The sequence below is a fragment of the Penaeus chinensis genome, chromosome 31 (assembly GCF_019202785.1).
Source record: "Penaeus chinensis breed Huanghai No. 1 chromosome 31, ASM1920278v2, whole genome shotgun sequence".
Lineage (NCBI taxonomy): Eukaryota > Metazoa > Arthropoda > Malacostraca > Decapoda > Penaeidae > Penaeus > Penaeus chinensis.
The window spans coordinates 12,499,540-12,517,761 of record NC_061849.1 but is presented as its reverse complement, the minus strand read 5'-3'; the positions used below and the strand labels follow the sequence as shown (position 1 = coordinate 12,517,761).

The following is an 18,222-nucleotide window of genomic DNA, read 5'->3' as shown; positions in this document are numbered from 1 at the left end:
TATACATGTTCTGATTCAGCAATGACATACAGTCAGTAATCCGGCAGTCTAATGAATTTCTGTTTCTTAATATCTTTTAGTGCAGTGAGGGCATTGTATGATAAACAAGATCCAAATGTCAAGTAATGAGTTTACATCAGTACGAAACTGATATTTTGTGACGTCAAGAAGATAAGATTAAATAGGGGAATCATGTGTAAGCAGAAACTGTAATACCAGAACAACAATAAAAGGAAAACCGAGGAGAGTTTTTAGTACATTTTCCGGTAGATAGAAATTTATTAATGACCAGACTCGTTTTTATTAAGCCTGTTTTATATAACTTGATCATTCCATAAGTCAATTTCATAATAGAAACGTTCTTGAAGTGCGCCCTGTGAGAGAGCAAAGTACGATTTCTATTAAAAGTTAAAAGGTAAAAATTATAATGATAATAATGATAATGATAATGATTATGATAACTGTAATGATGATGATGATGAGGAATAAATGAATGGAAAAAAAAACAAAAAAACGCTGGGAACTGATGACCTTAGCACTGGACGATTGGCTCAGGCTGCTTGTATCAAACCAGTCACTCGTTATGCTCAGAGTTTTCAGATTTTGATTTTGTCTGAAAATGCGAGATGGTAGACTCTTTGTTAAATTGCAATTCAACTCCCAGGTTAATGACTTGATTAATTAAACTGACGCAGATTCATGATTTGAGTAACTATCCCTGTTGGCCCAGATACCTGAAAATTAGTAATCTTTCACAGGGATTTGAGGACCACAGAAGAAATTCTTGAAAACATGAGGGACCAGAGCATGAACTGCTGAAGTAAAATCCCTGAAAAGGTTAATATTGGATATGAACTTGTGCAAGTGTGACCTTATATTAAAAAGCCTGTGCATTGTAAGAGATTCCAAAGGTTTGGGTCCATCTCATTACGATTCAATGATAGAGTTACAAATAAATTTACTTGTGGTAAATGTACTGGAGCTCATGGCACTACTGAATGTATTGAGAACATTTTCAAGTTTGCTAGTTGTGGAGGTCTCCATCAATCTGGCTCTGCTGAGTGCAGCAGCTTGAAGGAAACTGAAGTATTGGCATTTTAATGACCTTTCCCCCTCTATTCACCCTCGACTTCCCACGGTACCCAGCACTCTACTGGTCATCGCCTGTGTCAAGTTTTACCTGCGCCCAGAAAGGAACGACATTGACGAAGTGCCCCCAGAGCAATCGATTCCTACCCTTACCGTCGATCACTTTAAAACTACATGTAAACTTATATCTTGATTATACTCAAAATGTTTGTCAGAAAATCCTTATCTCAATCAACTATGTTTGTAATCATTCTTATTGACGATCCTGTAGTTATCAAATGTTTGCGATTTAATTGTACTGACATATGCAGTGTCCCCGTCCAAACATGTGGCCACGGGACCGTAACACTGCCATGAAACAGAGAGTTTGTACTGACATTCCCGTGAAAGCCAAGAGGAAAGTTGAAGGTTTGACCAGCAAACCAAATAGTTTCTACGGTTCAGCAACAACTAACAACACTTCCAGTGCAAACAGTATCAGTCAAGAGCTAGCGGCTAAGAACAGCGATTGTAGAATTAAAGGAAACTGTTAATTCATTAATTAATCGGTTTTAAGTATTGAATAATACAATTCATCAAATTGCTGAATCAATCCAGCAAAGGCAGCATCATGAGGAGGATCACACCTCGTCCAGGCGGCTCCTGCTAGGACTTCGTATACACTTTCGTAAAAAATAAGAAATAAACAATCGTTTGGGAAGTAGCTAAAAGAACGTCCCTAACAAATTTCAGAATAAGTGAAGAATAGCATTTAAATATATTACATCAATCCAGGAACTACACCACAAAGGCGCAATCTATGGTATAAACTTTAGTTCAGATATCCGAATTCTGTATCATTATTACTTTTAAGTGTTGAATTACCGTGCAAAAAGCATCTTTCACAGAACATGATTATTCGAAATTTGCGAATGATTGTAGCAATCGAAATGTTCTTAAATGGGAAAGAAAAAAATGGTGAGAATGATGCAAAATAAACTAAAGCTTTCTGAGAAGTACGTATGTGAAGAGAGCATGCGAAAATACAGGAAAGATTTTTCACGATGAACAGATATGTCTAGCGAGGGAGGAGGTAAGAGCACAGTCGGGAGGGAATCACAGGCCAAGGTCGGTGAGTGGGTGTGAGGATAGGGGGTAGGACGGTCTATTTAAGGAATGTGGGGGAGGCGTAGAGAGGATACGGGGGGGGGGGGGGGATGCGCGACTAAGATGCGTAACATCGGAGGGTGACATATGGCACTTGAGGGTAAGTTATAAGACAGGAAGATCTCGATGCATGAGGAATGTGAGGAGAAAGGAACTCCCCTTGAGGATGTGCTGGCAGGATATGGTGATGATGTAGCTTAGAGTCACATCCGTCCTCCAATAGCAAGGACGAAGTACAAACGCAGTGAAAGTCCGCGTGATCGCTATTCTTCCACACCATAGAAAGAGAAACACTGTATATTATGGGTCATGCTATTGAAACCTAACTCTCAGTTCTGGTACTGAGAAGAGGCGACAGGAACCAAATGAGGGTAAGCGCAATACACACTTGCTCTCTGCTATTTGTTAACCCTGTCACTTCCTTTTCGTCATCTTTTTCTCTCGTATTTTCTGTCTTTCTGTTTCATGACCTCTCTCTCTCTCTACTCTACACGTATTTCTAGCTTGGCCTTCCCCTCTCAGCATTTCTCTCTCTCTCTCTCTCTCTCTCTCTCTCTCTCTCTCTCTCTCTCTCTCTCTCTCTCTCTCTCTCTCTCTCTCTCTCTCTTCTCAATACGAGTCCTTATCAGAAGATACTGTAATTGAAAAAAAAAAAAAAAGTATATAATCACAAAGTGAACGCCTTAACTAATGTGGAATTCCAGAAGCATATATATGATGTGGCACCTCTCCCTCCTCCATAGATTAAATTGTGTTATGAGTGTTGTCGATGAGTCACCGTGAGAATCCACTTTCGGAAGAGTCACGATGAGTTTGCATTTTTGAGAGAAAACAGTCATTTAGCGAAGAAAGGCGAGGGGGTTCCCACATGATGTATATACCCATTACTTCTATGACTTACTTTAAAATCATTACAAATTCATATATGAATTTTGTGCAAAAATACCGCAAAAAAGGAAATATGGCAAAATCGAGAAGGACAGGGGAATGCAAGTGGTGGAATTTCTAAATTTGACTTATATGATAAAGTCCAGTGTTATCATGCCGTCACTGTGATAAGGACGTAATAACATGCTGTATCATTATTTTACGGTTCATCGGATATGCAATTATCTCATTATTATCCAAAGGACAAATAGGGCGTAATTCACAAGTCGCACGTCTGTCGCATATTAGGGCAAGTCCGTCAGCTACTTTTTTCTTGTGATAATTTTTTTCATTAACCATTTTCTCACGCGCACACACACAGATATATATAATATATGTATATTTATGTATATGTTTATATACATATATGTGTGTACGTATGTATATCTACCTACCTATCTATTTATATATATATATATATATATATATGCATGTATACAACATATATATATGTATATATATATATATGTGTATGTGTGTGTATGTGTGTGTGCATGCGCACACATATATATGCATATATATATGTATATTGTACATATTTGTGAGTGTGTACGTATGTATATCTGCCTCGCTATCTATATATATTTATATCTATATCTATATATCTATGTATAAATGCCTTTATTTATATCTATAAATAAAGGCATCATTGCACGCGCACGCATTACATCATTGCACTTTATTCATACCATATTGAAAAGCTAGTGCCATCAATTATAATCACAAGAAATAAAAATGAATAAATAAATCACAGAATGCACGCATTCCCTCACTGAGTGCCTGTTGTTGCCATATTTCGCCATCTGACATAGTGTAACCTTCGAGCCTTGGGCGTCAGTTACCGTTCGCAGTCGGGAAGTGTCACAGTGGACGCTGTTTCGGGTCTTAGATTCTAGAGGTAAATCACGCGGCTCTATCTTTTCAGCTAAATAGATTTGTCGATCGTCTGTCAATATTCATAATTGTACGTTACTACATATATGTACAGATACAGACGTTTTATGTGTGCGTAATATATATGTTTATATATGTATATATATACATTTATATATATATGTGTGTGTGTGTATATATATACATATATATATATACAGTCATGTGTGTGTGCATGCTTTATATATATATATATATATATATATATATATATATACATATATATACATATATATGTATATATGTTTTTGTGTGTGTATGTATAAAGATATGCATATATGTGTTATTATATATAAATATATATATATTTATAATATTATATTCATATATATATATTTATTTATTTATACCCATATATACGCATATATACTTAGATATATACACATATATATGTATAAATACACACACATATATACATAAACATATATAATATATATATATATATATATATATATATATATATATATATATATATATATATATGTATGTTTGTGCACACACACGCACACACATTTCCCCTCCATTCTAGTTTACCGAATACTTCAAGCAAGCAGTTTAAACCGTTCTGGTCAGATGGCGTCGCCTTGACCCATTTTAATTGAGTTTTCGTTGCTTTCTGTTTGAACCCCGACGGCATGTGTTCCATCTGCGTATATATATATCATCTAATATTTTACGACAGACTTCTAGACAAGGAACGAAAATGGGCTAGTGCAACCCTTGGTGATGTTTCCAGTTGACTCTGTTTGTTGCCATAGGTCGGCGGCTGTCATGGACTCGTGACGTCACAAAAGAAACGAACCATTTCTCAAAGTAATTTACAATGAAATACAAATCAAACAAAATACGTAATAAAATAATTTGGCAATAAAACATACACATAAAAAACAAAGAAAGACACCACAAGGATACAAAACAAGAAACAATAGTCATATAAATAATAATAAAAAAAAACAAACACAGGACAAGAATTACCCAATCAATATTAATAATAATAAAAAAAATACAAGACAAATGTGTAAAACGATAAAACAAGCACTCACAACTCATAATAAAAGAGTTAAATCTAAAATAAAAATGACACTAAGACTCAATGATAAAACGCAAGACTTAACAAACAAATAAAATGTAATAGACAAAAGCAGAACTGGTAGAAATAAACATAAGACAGTAATTAAAATAACTGAAAGGGATAACAATAGAAAATGGGCACCAGGATAACCACAGTAGCCCTGCGAAATAGAAAACGTGGTGCCTGTAGCCGCTGCTATTAACATCGGCATGGCGTAGCTGCTGGAATCAGCATCACGCGTACATCATCCCCTCTAGGACTTGGTTGACGTTTTCCTCATGGGTTGCGATAAGGATAATACCATAACCGTGCTCCTCCGTTTGTATATATGTGCTGAATTAGACCTTGTCCCTAGTGTTGACGTATATAGGGAAGGAAAGTTGTCTCACGAAAGGGGACCATCACAGGTTTATCGAGCAGTTTGAGAGTGAATACTGGCTCGACAACACGTACATAATTACCGATCTGAAGACTTCTGTTAAAGGCCTTGACTGTTCCCGCTATGCGTATGTATCATACACATTCATGTATAGATATATATTAGTGTCCGTATATGTTGTTGTTTACCTTAAGCAGTAGGATATAGTGATATTCTTAGCAACCAGTAAAATGTATTCTTTCTATAGTTGTAATATTATAAGTACTGATATAATCTCGTTAGTGAATCTAAGTCGAATTGTAACAGTAACTATGATTATTATTGTATTATTATTGTATTGATTTATAATTGATATTTTATTGATTATGTATTGATTACAGGTTTGACCGCATTCCAATCAATCGTGGAGCGAGTTCAACACAGTGGTATCAGTCACCTTGAGTTAACACAAATAATCTGAGCGCATGAATTGACCCTGACAGTGCCATACTAAGTTACATGCGAGTGTAACTAGAGTGTCTCGCCCTCAATTCTGGAGCGCAGACCACACTCCACGTATACATATATTTATTTATACATGCACACACACACACACACACACACACACACACACACACACACACATGCATACATACATACATACATACATACATACATACATACATACATACATACATACATACACACACACACACACACACACACACACACACATAAATACATACATACACACACACACACACACACACACACATAAATACATACACACACACACACACACACACACACACACACACACACACACACATACACATATATATACATATAAAACACAACACAGACATATATAGGTATATATATAGATATATATGAATATATATATACATATATATGTATATATGTATACATTTATATGTATATTCATATACGCATATATTTATATATGTATACATATATACATAATTATATATACATATATAAAATATATACACATATGCATATATATCAATATACGCACACATACAAACGTATATATATCGATCGATCTGTATATATACATATATACATATATAGAGACCGATATATATATATAAATATTTATATGAATACATTTATATATGTATACATATACACACACGGAGAATATATACACACATACATATATATCAATATGCACACACATACATATATATGTACATATCTATCTATTGATCGATCTCTATATATTTATACACACACACACACATACATATATATATATATATATATATATATATATATATAGTATGTGACATTCAATATCTATTTAAGGACAGGCCCGAGCATCTGCTTGACCTGACCTCACTCCAGAATAATAGGAAGCGCCTGGAGGGAAACACCCGGCGCCCTGGTCAAAAAGATAAGGGAAGGGTGACCCAGCCTATCCCAAGAAGAGCAGAAACAGTCCGGCCCTGGAGCTGCACACACCTTCCCTCTCCTCCCGTAGAAGCTGACGCCGTCTTCGCCACAAGCTACCCATATCTACGACGTGTCTGTTTGCAATAAAGCTGTTAAACAGATACTGAGTTTTCCTCTGGACCTGCCAGATAATGTAGTGGTTATCTTATATACTTGAATGAGAGACCATTATAGCTGGTGTTCAGGGTGGTAGAACTCAGGTTCCTGCCTCCGCTCAAGAATTGTCGTCAGCTGCCATACAGGACCGCGTAAGTACATAAGGGTCATATTTCTTTTTTCCGTGTTCCCCCAATTGTGTGCTACGAGCCAGTCATTTTCTTATATGTACAAGTGCTTAGGTCCGTAGGGAAACGGGAAGGTCGTGTTGTGTGCGTAAACGGGGAATAACTGCGAGTATTTTTCTTCTCTTTTTATCCGATAACACAGTCGCGTATTTCAATACAAGTAATTTTGGCGTACTGTTATTAGATTATTTTCTGTTTTTCTAATTCTCTGATGAGCTCTGATATTTATAATATAACTCAACAACAAATTCTTCTTTCATTCAATGCATAAGAATTACATGGTCTAAGAGTAATTCTGTTTTATCCCTTAATTACACCTTTCCTGTTTTTGAAGATTTCCGATCGGTGCAGTCAATGCAGGAAAGAACACGCATTCCAGCAATTGCCAGGAATCCCCGCTCACTCTGAGTGTTTAATTTGTTCCAGGCATTTCATTGGTGCCATGACTCATCCTGGCACTAACTTGTTACGCGGCTGCTGCATCTGCTTGCATAACATCGTGAAACATGTAGCAGTCTAAAACTGTCAGCTGTTGATTTCCAGTGGCCATATACCTCAAGGTGATGAGTAATTGTAGGTGAGGGGGCCCAGGAACACCTGTTGGATGGCATTATGGTCAGTATTCGGTATAACACCGGATTCACGGAAATTAAATATATTGACAATCATCGATTAAGCACCTGATTGTTTAACGTTTCTTCTAAATAGATCATTGCCGGAAATGTACTCTAAAATGAGAAGCAGTTAGGTGGAGTTCGCTTGAATTAGGTTAAATTGTGATAAAATCTGATTTGGGATTGTTAGTACATAAAACTGGTCTGTTAAATATTATAATTAAATCATACATAAGTATAAGAAAAAGGAAACAAGTTGAACATTTAGAATTTTGCATGAACATTGAAACATGAAAGAGGTTTGGAGGCATACAATAATGACTCCTGTTGTTAAGAGTCTGTGGTAAGTGGTGTAGAATCTTCTGTATATGATTATGTGTAGCCTCCTTTGTCATCCTGAATCGTGACAGAAATTCGCTCTTTAACATCGCATCAAATTCGTGCGGTCGACCACTATCCTTCTGGGTGTTCTTTGCTGCAGGCAAACCAAGTGCCGTTAGTCTTGTAGATGACGAAACATGATTCTAAAGCTAAGTTTCTATAGTAAATATGTTACACTAATCATCAGTGATTATAATGTAGAGATCGGAAGTGGGTTGCCCCTTCTTTTTGTGGAGCGCCACCTCTTGGCCAAGCACGCCTCTCCAAGGAAGAAGGGCAAACAATATCACGTTTATATTAATTCATTGTTTTATCTACCGTTTTATTGAGTTTTAGTTGTTAATTTCTAATGTCCCCAACTGATTTATTTGTGTGTTTGTACGTATTTCTGTTGTGTTTTTAATTCATGATTTTATTCTTTCGTTTATCTTATATCTGTAACTTATATTTGTGCTTATGTTTGCATTGTTTATACAATGTTGCTATTTCAGTATTCTAACCAGCAAAATAAATCAGACAAGAGGATTATTCTGAATTAAAAGAACATTTTGAAATATAATATAACTAAACATATGGTTTAGCGTGGAGTGCAGCCACATTTTCTATAAGAAATACACCAATATTATGTCACTCTCCATTGATTTCCATTTTCAGTTGCCATTTAGTATTTTTCATTGCCAGATTTGGGCAAGTTTGGTAATGAAAAAGTCATTTGTTCATGGATCATCATGATTTGGTAATGTGCCCAGTTTGGTAATGAAAACTTAAAAACATAATTTTCATTTATTTGATGTAATTACCAAACTCACTCATTATACTTGCTAGGTACTATGTTTAACGAGGGCCCGCTTCAGGGTTTTCAAATAACTTAGGACTTATGCTTATGCTTATCTGTCCTTAGTTATGCTTATGATTAACGAAGACAAGTTTTGTGGCTGCGTCATAACGTTGCTATTAGCACCAGCCCATTCATATGGGTACATAAGTTAGAATTGTAAGTAATCCATTATCTTCCAAAATCTGTAAGATGATAATGTAATAAGATTACGCCACAGCCCCCAAGCAAGAGATAGGACAGTGCCTTCTTTCGAAGGAATTAGGGTTTGGCAGATGGAGATCTTAATGGATGCCATTCCTAACCTTGGACTTTGGGCAGGATTCGAATTCACGCTCTGGATGACTCTTCTGGTCCCAAGCGGCATGTGTTACTGCTGCACCAAGGCGGCTTCTTCCCACTTTATATTTTGTAAATTAGATTAATTTGAATCGTACTTGTTTACGTGTTCCATATACCCACTGTAATAGTCTTCATCATTGACTGAATTCCTCTTGATTTATATGAAAATTTTCTCACCAGGATGATTGGAGTAACATGGCTGCTGTTGGGTGCGGCGCTAGCACTGTTTTGGGCATATTCGTGGTGGAAACACAGGTTCTGGGCAAATAAAGGTGTGCCCTCTCCGCCTGTGGTCCCCTTCCTCGGTCATGCGCATAAATTGCTTACCCCAGCTAAAATGTGTGACTTTGAAAGAGAGGTAATAAATGCATTGATTTCTGTGAGCTGTTGTGTTATTGATCGGACGTCACAGTGGTTAGCAAGAAATATTTGTATAATTCTTTATAGAATTTAGTCTCATGATACATTCCTTCACTCTTAACAGGCCTACCTCAACCATGGTGGATCAAAAATATGCGGTCTGTACTCCTTTCTCAAGCCAATGTTATTGGTGGGCGATCCAGAACTCATAAGGCACATTTATGTGAAAGACTTTGACCACTTTATGGATAGAAGGCCCATGGACATGCCGAGCGAGAAGGACAAAGTAATGGCCAACATGTTGTCTCTGAAGACAGGCGAAGAGTGGAAGAAACTGAGAGCCATCATGTCTCCCACTTTCACTTCAGGCAGAATGAAGGGGATGTTCCCGCTCGTGTGTAAAAAGGCCGACGACCTCGTCTCCTTCTGCCTGAAGGAAGCACGCACGAAACCCTTTGTCGACATGAAGTATAATTTTGGCCGCTTCGCCATAGACACAATTGCTTCCTGTGCCTTTGGTATTGAATGCAATTCACTAGTGGATGAAAAGGCAGAATTTGCTGAAAAGGTTGAGACTTTTTTCAAAATTACGCCGGGAAAGATATGCAAACATGCTTTCCTGAGCTTATTTCCTAAACTTGCCAAAGTATTTAATGTGAGATTTACAACGCCAACAATTGATTTCTTTACGGAAGTTGCCCGTGAGACCATGCGAGCGAGGCAAAGTGGAAATAAAAGAGGAGACTTTTTGGATCTGTTGCTGGAGGCAGAAGTCTCCACTGGCGATGCCGAAGGAATCACGGCAATACAAGACGACAGTAAATCATCCAAGTCTAAGCAAGGTGAGTAGTAACTTACAACTAAATGGATTCACATCATGCAATTTACAGTGTTTACTTCCTGCAGTTTAAGACATACAACATCACACAACTCACCTCATTTACACCAGGTAGTGATTAAAATGCAGACACTTTACATTCTCGCAGCACTGGATGAACTGACCATCATCTCCCAAAGTGTCATGTTCCTGGTCGCCGGTTACGATACTACAGCCTCCACGCTGGCCTTTGCGTCCATCCTACTTGCCAAGCACCCAGAGATCCAGCAACGCCTTCGTCAGGAGATCAGTGAAATGGTCGAGGAACACGGCGACATAACCTACCAGGGGATTATGGAAGCCAAGTATCTTGATGCTTGTGTCATGGGTAAGTCTCCCAGATTAACTTTTGCTTCAGTGTCTTAAATGGCAGGTAGTAACGTACTTGGTCTAACCTCAGGGAAGAGAAAAACGCAAACTGGCAATTCATCCCGGACTGGAAAGCTCTGATTATATCTGTTAATCTATCTATATGTTAAATATATAAATACATCTAATATACAAAACATAAGTATCAATTGTCAGCTAATGAGAAAAAGAAAAGGAAAAAAAAAAAAAAGAGAATTGAAGAATTCAAACATGCCAGCATCTGGGTGAATTGCGAAGTCTTCCTTTCCACAGAAACGCTTCGTATGTTCCCACCGGGGCTTTTCCTGGAGCGCAAGTGTGTAAAGGAATACAAGTAAGACCTTTTCAATATAATTCTTATCTCAAACTTTGGTGAATATACTCTACTAGTTGTAACCTTTGTGTGCGTGCCTGTGTGTATGTAGAATTATGTTTCAACTATATACTTTATATGTATTCTCTATATTATATATATGTATATTATATATACTTAAATATATATATGTTTATGTATATGTGTGTGTACGTGTGGGTGTATGTGTGTATATGTATATTCATGTATATATATTATATATATATGTAGATGCATATATATCTGTACTATATGTATATGCATCATATATTATATATATGTATATGTACATATACAAACATATGCATATATAATATATGTATATGTACATATACAAACATATGCATATTTAATATATGTATATTTTGCGTATGTTTATAACATATGTATATGTGTATATACATGCATATATATATATATATACATATATATATATACACACATATGTGTGTATATGTATATGCATATATACATATACATATATATAAATATGCATATGTATATACACATGCATATGCATCTATCTATCTATCTATCTATCTACATATATGCGTGTGTATGTATATATATGTATATATATAGATATGCATGTGTGTGTATGTATATATGTAAGTGTATGTGTATGTGTTTTGTGTGTGTGTGTGTTTATGTGTGTGTGTGTGTGTGTGTGTGTGTGTGTGTGTGTGTGTGTGTGTGTGTGCATAAATAGATGTTTATGTATGAATATGAATATGCCTATATAAACATATATATGTGTGTGTATATGTGTATGTATATGCATACACACACACATTTATATGTATATATATATTATATATGTGTGTATATATATGTATATATACATATATGTACATATATATACACATGTGTGTGTATGTATATGTATATGCTATATGTGTATGTTTTTTTTTTCTTTTTTCTTTTTTTTCTTTTGTGTGTGTGTGTGTGTGTGTGTGTGTGTGTGTGTGTGTGTGTGTGTGTGTCTTTGTCTGTGTGTGTCTTTGACTGTTAGTGTGTGCATAAATAGATGTATATGTAAATATATATATATGTATACACACACACACACATTATATATATATATATATATATATATATATATATATATATATCACATATATACGCACATATATAGTTATCTATACATATGTATTCCCTATATTATATATATATATTATATATATTAAAAATATATCTGTGTGTATGTATGTATATGCATATATATTATATATATATTATATATTTGTATATGCATACATATATGTATATGCATATATATATATGTGTAAATGCATATATATATGTATGTATATGCATATGTATATATATCCATATATATATATGTATATGCATTATATATATGTATATGCACATATATATGTCTATACTTGTGTATGTGTATATGTACAAATACAAACATATGCATATATAATATATGTATATTTTGCGTATGTTTATAACACATATGTATATGTGTATATATATGCATATATATACACATATGTGGGTATATGTATATGCATATATATATACATATATATAGATATGCATATGTATATACACATGCATATGCATCTATCTATCTATCTATCTATCCACATATATGCATGTATATGTATATATATGTATATATATAGATATGCATGTGTGTGTATGTACATATGTAAGTGTATGTGTATGTGTTTTGTGTGTGTGTGTGTGTGTGTTTATGTGTGTGTGTGTGTGTGTGTGTGTGTGTGTGTGTGTGTGTGTGTGTGTGTGTGTGTGTGTGTGTGCATAAATAGATGTTTATGTATGAATATGAATATGCATATATAGACATATATATGTGTGTATATGTGTATGTATATGCATATACACACACACACACACATTAATATGTACATATATATTATATATATGGGTATATATATGTATATATACATATATGTACATATATATATACATGTGTGTGTATGTATATGTATATGCTATATGTGTATGTTTTTTTTTTTTTTTTTTTTTTTTTTTTTTTTTTTTTGTGTGTGGGTGTGTGTCTTTGTATGTGTGTGTCTTTGACTGTTAGTGTGTGTATAAATAGATGTATATGCAAATATATATATGTATACACACATATTATATATATATATCACATATATACGCACATATATAGTTATCTATACCTATGTATTCCCTATATTATATATATATTTAAAAATATATCTGTGTATATGTATGTATATGCATATATAGTATATATATTATATATTTGTATATGCATACATATATGTATACGCATATATATATATATATGTGTAAATGCATATATATATATATGTATGTATATGCATATGTATATATATCCATATATATATTATATGCATATATATATATATCTATATTATATGTATATGCATTATATATATGTATATGCACATATATATGTATATACTTGTGTATATGTATATTTTTTGTGTTTATAACACATGTATATGTATATATATATGCATATATATACATATATATGTGTGTGTGTGTATATGTATATGCAATGCATATATATACATATATATGTATGTGTATATATACATATACACACATGTATATGCTTATATATATATACACACACACATATGTATATGCATATATATATATATACACACACACATGTATATGCTTATATATGGTGTGTTCGTATGTATATGTGTGTGTGTGTGTGTGTGTGTGTGTGTGTGTGTGTGTGTGTGTGTGTGTGTGTGTGTATGTGTGTGTCTATGTGTGTGTGTGTGCATAAATAGATGTATATGTAAATATATCTATATATACATACATACACACAATATGTATATACACATACATATATAAATATATAAACACATACACACATACATAGCTATATATATATGCATATATATATACATATATATGCTATATATATATACATACACACATTCATACATACACACATATATATATATATATATATATATATATATATATATATCTATATATATATATATATATATATATATATATATATGTGTGCGTCTGTGTTTGTGTGTATATATATGTGTGTATGTGTGTGTGTGTTTGTGTGTATATATGTATATATTTATATATATTATTTTTCTGTCTTTACATATGTATATCTACATGCAAAAAAGTATCTCTACTCTTTTTGACTTAACAATGTGATACGAAGACGAAAGCGGTTGGAAAATGTGCTCTGAGCTCGACCCGATATTGGTATCCCTGTCAGGACGTCATTTTCCCTCCCCCCTTCCCCCAAGACTCTGTTTACACCCTCAAGGTCTTTTTTTTCTTTTCTTTTTTGTGTTAACTTCGATCGGTTACATTTTTTAAAATTTAGGATTTTGAAATATATAATTAAATATTTCGTGATTCCGCCACCTGTTTGGCGAATGTGCCAAGTCTACGTGATACCACTAACACCGCTGTTAACTGACAGAGCGCAATCGCTCTCATGCCGTAATTGCTCGTGCAACAATATGACTTTTGCGGGTATGATCTTGGGGCAAGTCTCTGCCCATGGCTGCCCAAACATTCCCAATGGGATTGAGATCTCGCGATTTGGGAAGATGTGGCACAACGTAATCTCGGGCTGATGCCGAAATCAGGCTTTCACAGCACTGCTCATTTAAATAGGGCTGTTATCCTGGACGAGGTAAATGGCTCCGAAATGGGGAACTCCATGGCCCTCACCGATGGAAGAAACATGTCGTCCAGGATTTCCATGTAAGCATACCCCATAATCTACCGGGCCTGGCACCGTCAACGCCCCCTTCTCAAATTCAGCTGTAAGGGGTGTTGCCACTGAGTATCAAATGGTTTTCATTAGCTCATGATATTCTTGCTCTTCAATGCAAACTTCTTATTTTTCTTTCATATAGCACATTGATTTATAGTTTTGAATGACATTTACTTGATTTTCCTTCGTCAGGCAGTTAGGGCGCTCACTTCTGGCCTTGTCTCTGGTGGATTCAGTTGCCTAGTGTCGCTGGATCCAAAGACACGGTTGGCTTCGAGATAGCTAATCTTGTTGATATTTCAGCTCTTGATAATCCCTCAAAATAATGCGTAGTTATGGCGCTACAAATGGTCTATGAGGTCTCCATTGCTAATATTGGCATGATACGAGGCCTTCGCCACATCAACGCCCAAACAATATTCGAACACATTATGAAGCTTCATCTATTCCGAGCTCAGAAAACAACAAATACCAACCTTTCCGAATCAACTCGCAGTGATCGTTTCGGTTTCATCGACTCACGAATAAAAATATTTTTTAGCGAGTATACATATATACACAATTATAATGTATGTATATGTAATTTTATATGCATATATATCCATATGTATACCCAATCATATATACATATATACACACTTATGATGTATATGTATGTAATTTGATATGTATATATATACACAAGTACACACACACACACACACACACACACACATATATGTACTGTATATATACACATACATTTATATGTATATGTGTGTGTCTAGATATATATATCCTAACAGCTCCCACCTAGTTTTTTGAGGGCGCATACATAGAGCGGTAAAGAAGACTTATAATGCCTAACCTCAAATCCTTGCAGGATCCCTGGCACGGACGTGACCCTCGAGCCTGGCTTAGTAGTGACATGCCCGATCTTCAACATCCACCGGGACCCGAAGTACTGGCCTGAGCCCGAGGAATTTCGCCCCGAGCGCTTCCTGCCGGAGAACAAGGCGAACATCACCAACTTAACGCACATTCCCTTCGGAATGGGACCCAGGAACTGTATAGGTGAGATATTAATATCGTCTTGTCTTGATAGTTCTTTCTCTCTCCCTTTTCTCTGTCTTTCTCTCTCCTTTTCTGTCTTTCTTTCTTCCTCTCTCTTTCTCTCCCTCCCTCTCCCCCCTCTCCCTTTGGCTTTCTCTGCTAACAAGATATAGTATAGTCCTCATACGTAATGATCAATAAACCACTTAATTTATTTGCAGCGATGAGATTTGCCCTCATGGAAGCCAAAGTGGGTCTGGCCAAGATGCTCCTTGCCTCAGACATGAAGTTGGCACCAGGACACGATGAAATCAAATTTGACATTGGCTTTGGTTTGCTGAGACCAAAAGACGGAGTTAACCTTGTCCTGACACCTTTGAAAGAAGAGTGAAAAAAAGGGAAGGAAAAGAGGGCGACAGAAAAAAGAAAGAAAAAGAGAGTCATTTTTTCCCTCAAAAGACAGGTCTAGATTGAGAAAGGACAGAAAGGAAGAACGTGTATATCATGCCTTATCAGTTTTTGGTTCCTGTACATTAGAAGAGGGCCTCTGCAGCAATTATCTGAAATCTCGTACTAAAGAATCTCCATTATAACACAGGGATGATGGTTGAAAAGTAAATTAATGATAATGATAATAATGATGATAATGATAGTAATAATTGTAATGTTACTAATAGCAATAATGATAATGAAAAAAGTGATAGTGATATTAAAGATAATGCAAACTTTCCCTTTCTAAGTGCAAGAAACACATTATCGAAATAAACAAAAACTGCAAAGGTTTTTGTACGATTGGAAAGAGTATATCATGAATTTTAAAATAAATGAAAATATGATGGTCACGATAAAAAGGTTTGGTTATTTTCGCATTGTCAGTCAGATTTTTTTTCCTGTTGGCGTGAAAACCTTTCTAATGCAGAATACATCATAAGAGAAAATAAAATGTAAAATATATTTCTCCAGATAGAAAGAAATATAAATTCTAGTTCAGCAATAATCCTAAGCTTGCTAGAATGCAGATGTTATACAAATTAAAAAGAATTATTATGAATTCATTTAAGTCATCAGTATTTCTCAATATATATTTCTATTACAATAAGCCGTAATATTGTAGTTACCTACCTTTGTTAATAGTTGGAGACAATATTTTTTTCTACAAAAAAGGTATCAAAGTTAATTTCTTCGTCAAAAGAAGTACTAGACTAGACAATTACCCAAACTGTAAAATATCGGGTAAAAAATCATTTGTAACATTTTTGTTAAAAAAATGGGTTGGTTTCGATCAAAAAAATTAAAAATATCCATGCGTGCTTTTAATCTTTTCGAATTAACATGAAAATAAACAAAGTGACAGGCCCAGTTGTTTTCTTTTTATTAGGGATATTTAATAATAATCAACCTACACATGTGTATATGTGTGTATATGTGAAGTGTGAATATAACACATAACAATATGTATATATACACATATATATGGATGTAGGTTTGTATACATACACTCATGTGAAACTACTTTTCACCGTTGCAAGTGTGGAATTCTTTAACTGTGCTGGCTCGTGGCGGCGAACAACTTCTGACAACTTCTGACTAGTGTCATCTCCCTCATCGCAAACATACAAAAATACACGTACAGGGTGCATGTATATGTGTGTGCTATAAGTACACACCGTATGTATATACATATGTGTGTGTGTGTGTGTGTGTGTGTGTGTGTGTGTGTGTGTGTGTGTGTGTGTGTGTGTGGCTACAAAGAATAAAATACAGTGAAATAAATAGCCCAAATGATTAATTATAATTTGGGAACAGTTAAAAGTTTAACATTAGGTTCCCCGTTTGCAAGGAAAGTCGCTGCCTGGCTCTTAGCCCGGATGAATGACTAGTTTTGGGAACGAGCTTGTCTGCTTAGACAATTGTTTGTATGACTTGCCATGTGCACTGGTAACCTAGTCTGATTCTGTGAAGAATGACAGAGTAGCTACTATCAATAAAAAAAATCACAATGTAATTGTTTGTTTAAAGTTAGGATAAGTTTAATGTTAATGGTA

The 18,222-nt window shown here is 34.9% G+C and overlaps 1 protein-coding gene across 3 annotated transcripts; it reads left to right on the top strand.

Moving 5' to 3' along the window:
• The first annotated feature begins 4,026 nt into the window (after window positions 1-4,026).
• LOC125041727 (cytochrome P450 3A24-like) lies at window positions 4,027-17,533 on the top strand. Of its 3 annotated transcripts, none has more exons than XM_047636971.1 (7): window positions 4,027-4,060; window positions 9,641-9,818; window positions 9,945-10,662; window positions 10,807-11,025; window positions 11,304-11,379; window positions 16,008-16,198; window positions 16,399-17,533. In XM_047636971.1, the coding sequence occupies exons 2-7, from the start codon at window positions 9,642-9,644 to the stop codon at window positions 16,566-16,568; spliced, it is 1,551 nt and encodes a 516-aa protein (XP_047492927.1). In that variant the 5' UTR covers window positions 4,027-4,060; window position 9,641; the 3' UTR covers window positions 16,569-17,533. The 3 variants fall into 3 exon arrangements, with proteins under 3 accessions (XP_047492927.1, XP_047492928.1, XP_047492925.1); XM_047636972.1 differs by lacking the exon at window positions 4,027-4,060 and adding an exon at window positions 7,054-7,252 and having other exon boundaries at window positions 11,319-11,379; XM_047636969.1 differs by lacking the exon at window positions 4,027-4,060 and adding an exon at window positions 7,054-7,252.
• The last annotated feature ends 689 nt before the right edge of the window (window positions 17,534-18,222 follow it).

Coding starts and splice junctions, on each gene's coding strand:
- LOC125041727 (XM_047636971.1), top strand. CDS start 9,642: ATGATTGGAGTAACATGGCTGCTGTTGGGTGCGGCGCTAGCACTGTTT. Junction 11,380..16,007: donor AAGTGTGTAAAGGAATACAA/GTAAGACCTTTT, acceptor AAATCCTTGCAG/GATCCCTGGCACGGACGTGA. Junction 16,199..16,398: donor GGGACCCAGGAACTGTATAG/GTGAGATATTAA, acceptor ATTTATTTGCAG/CGATGAGATTTGCCCTCATG.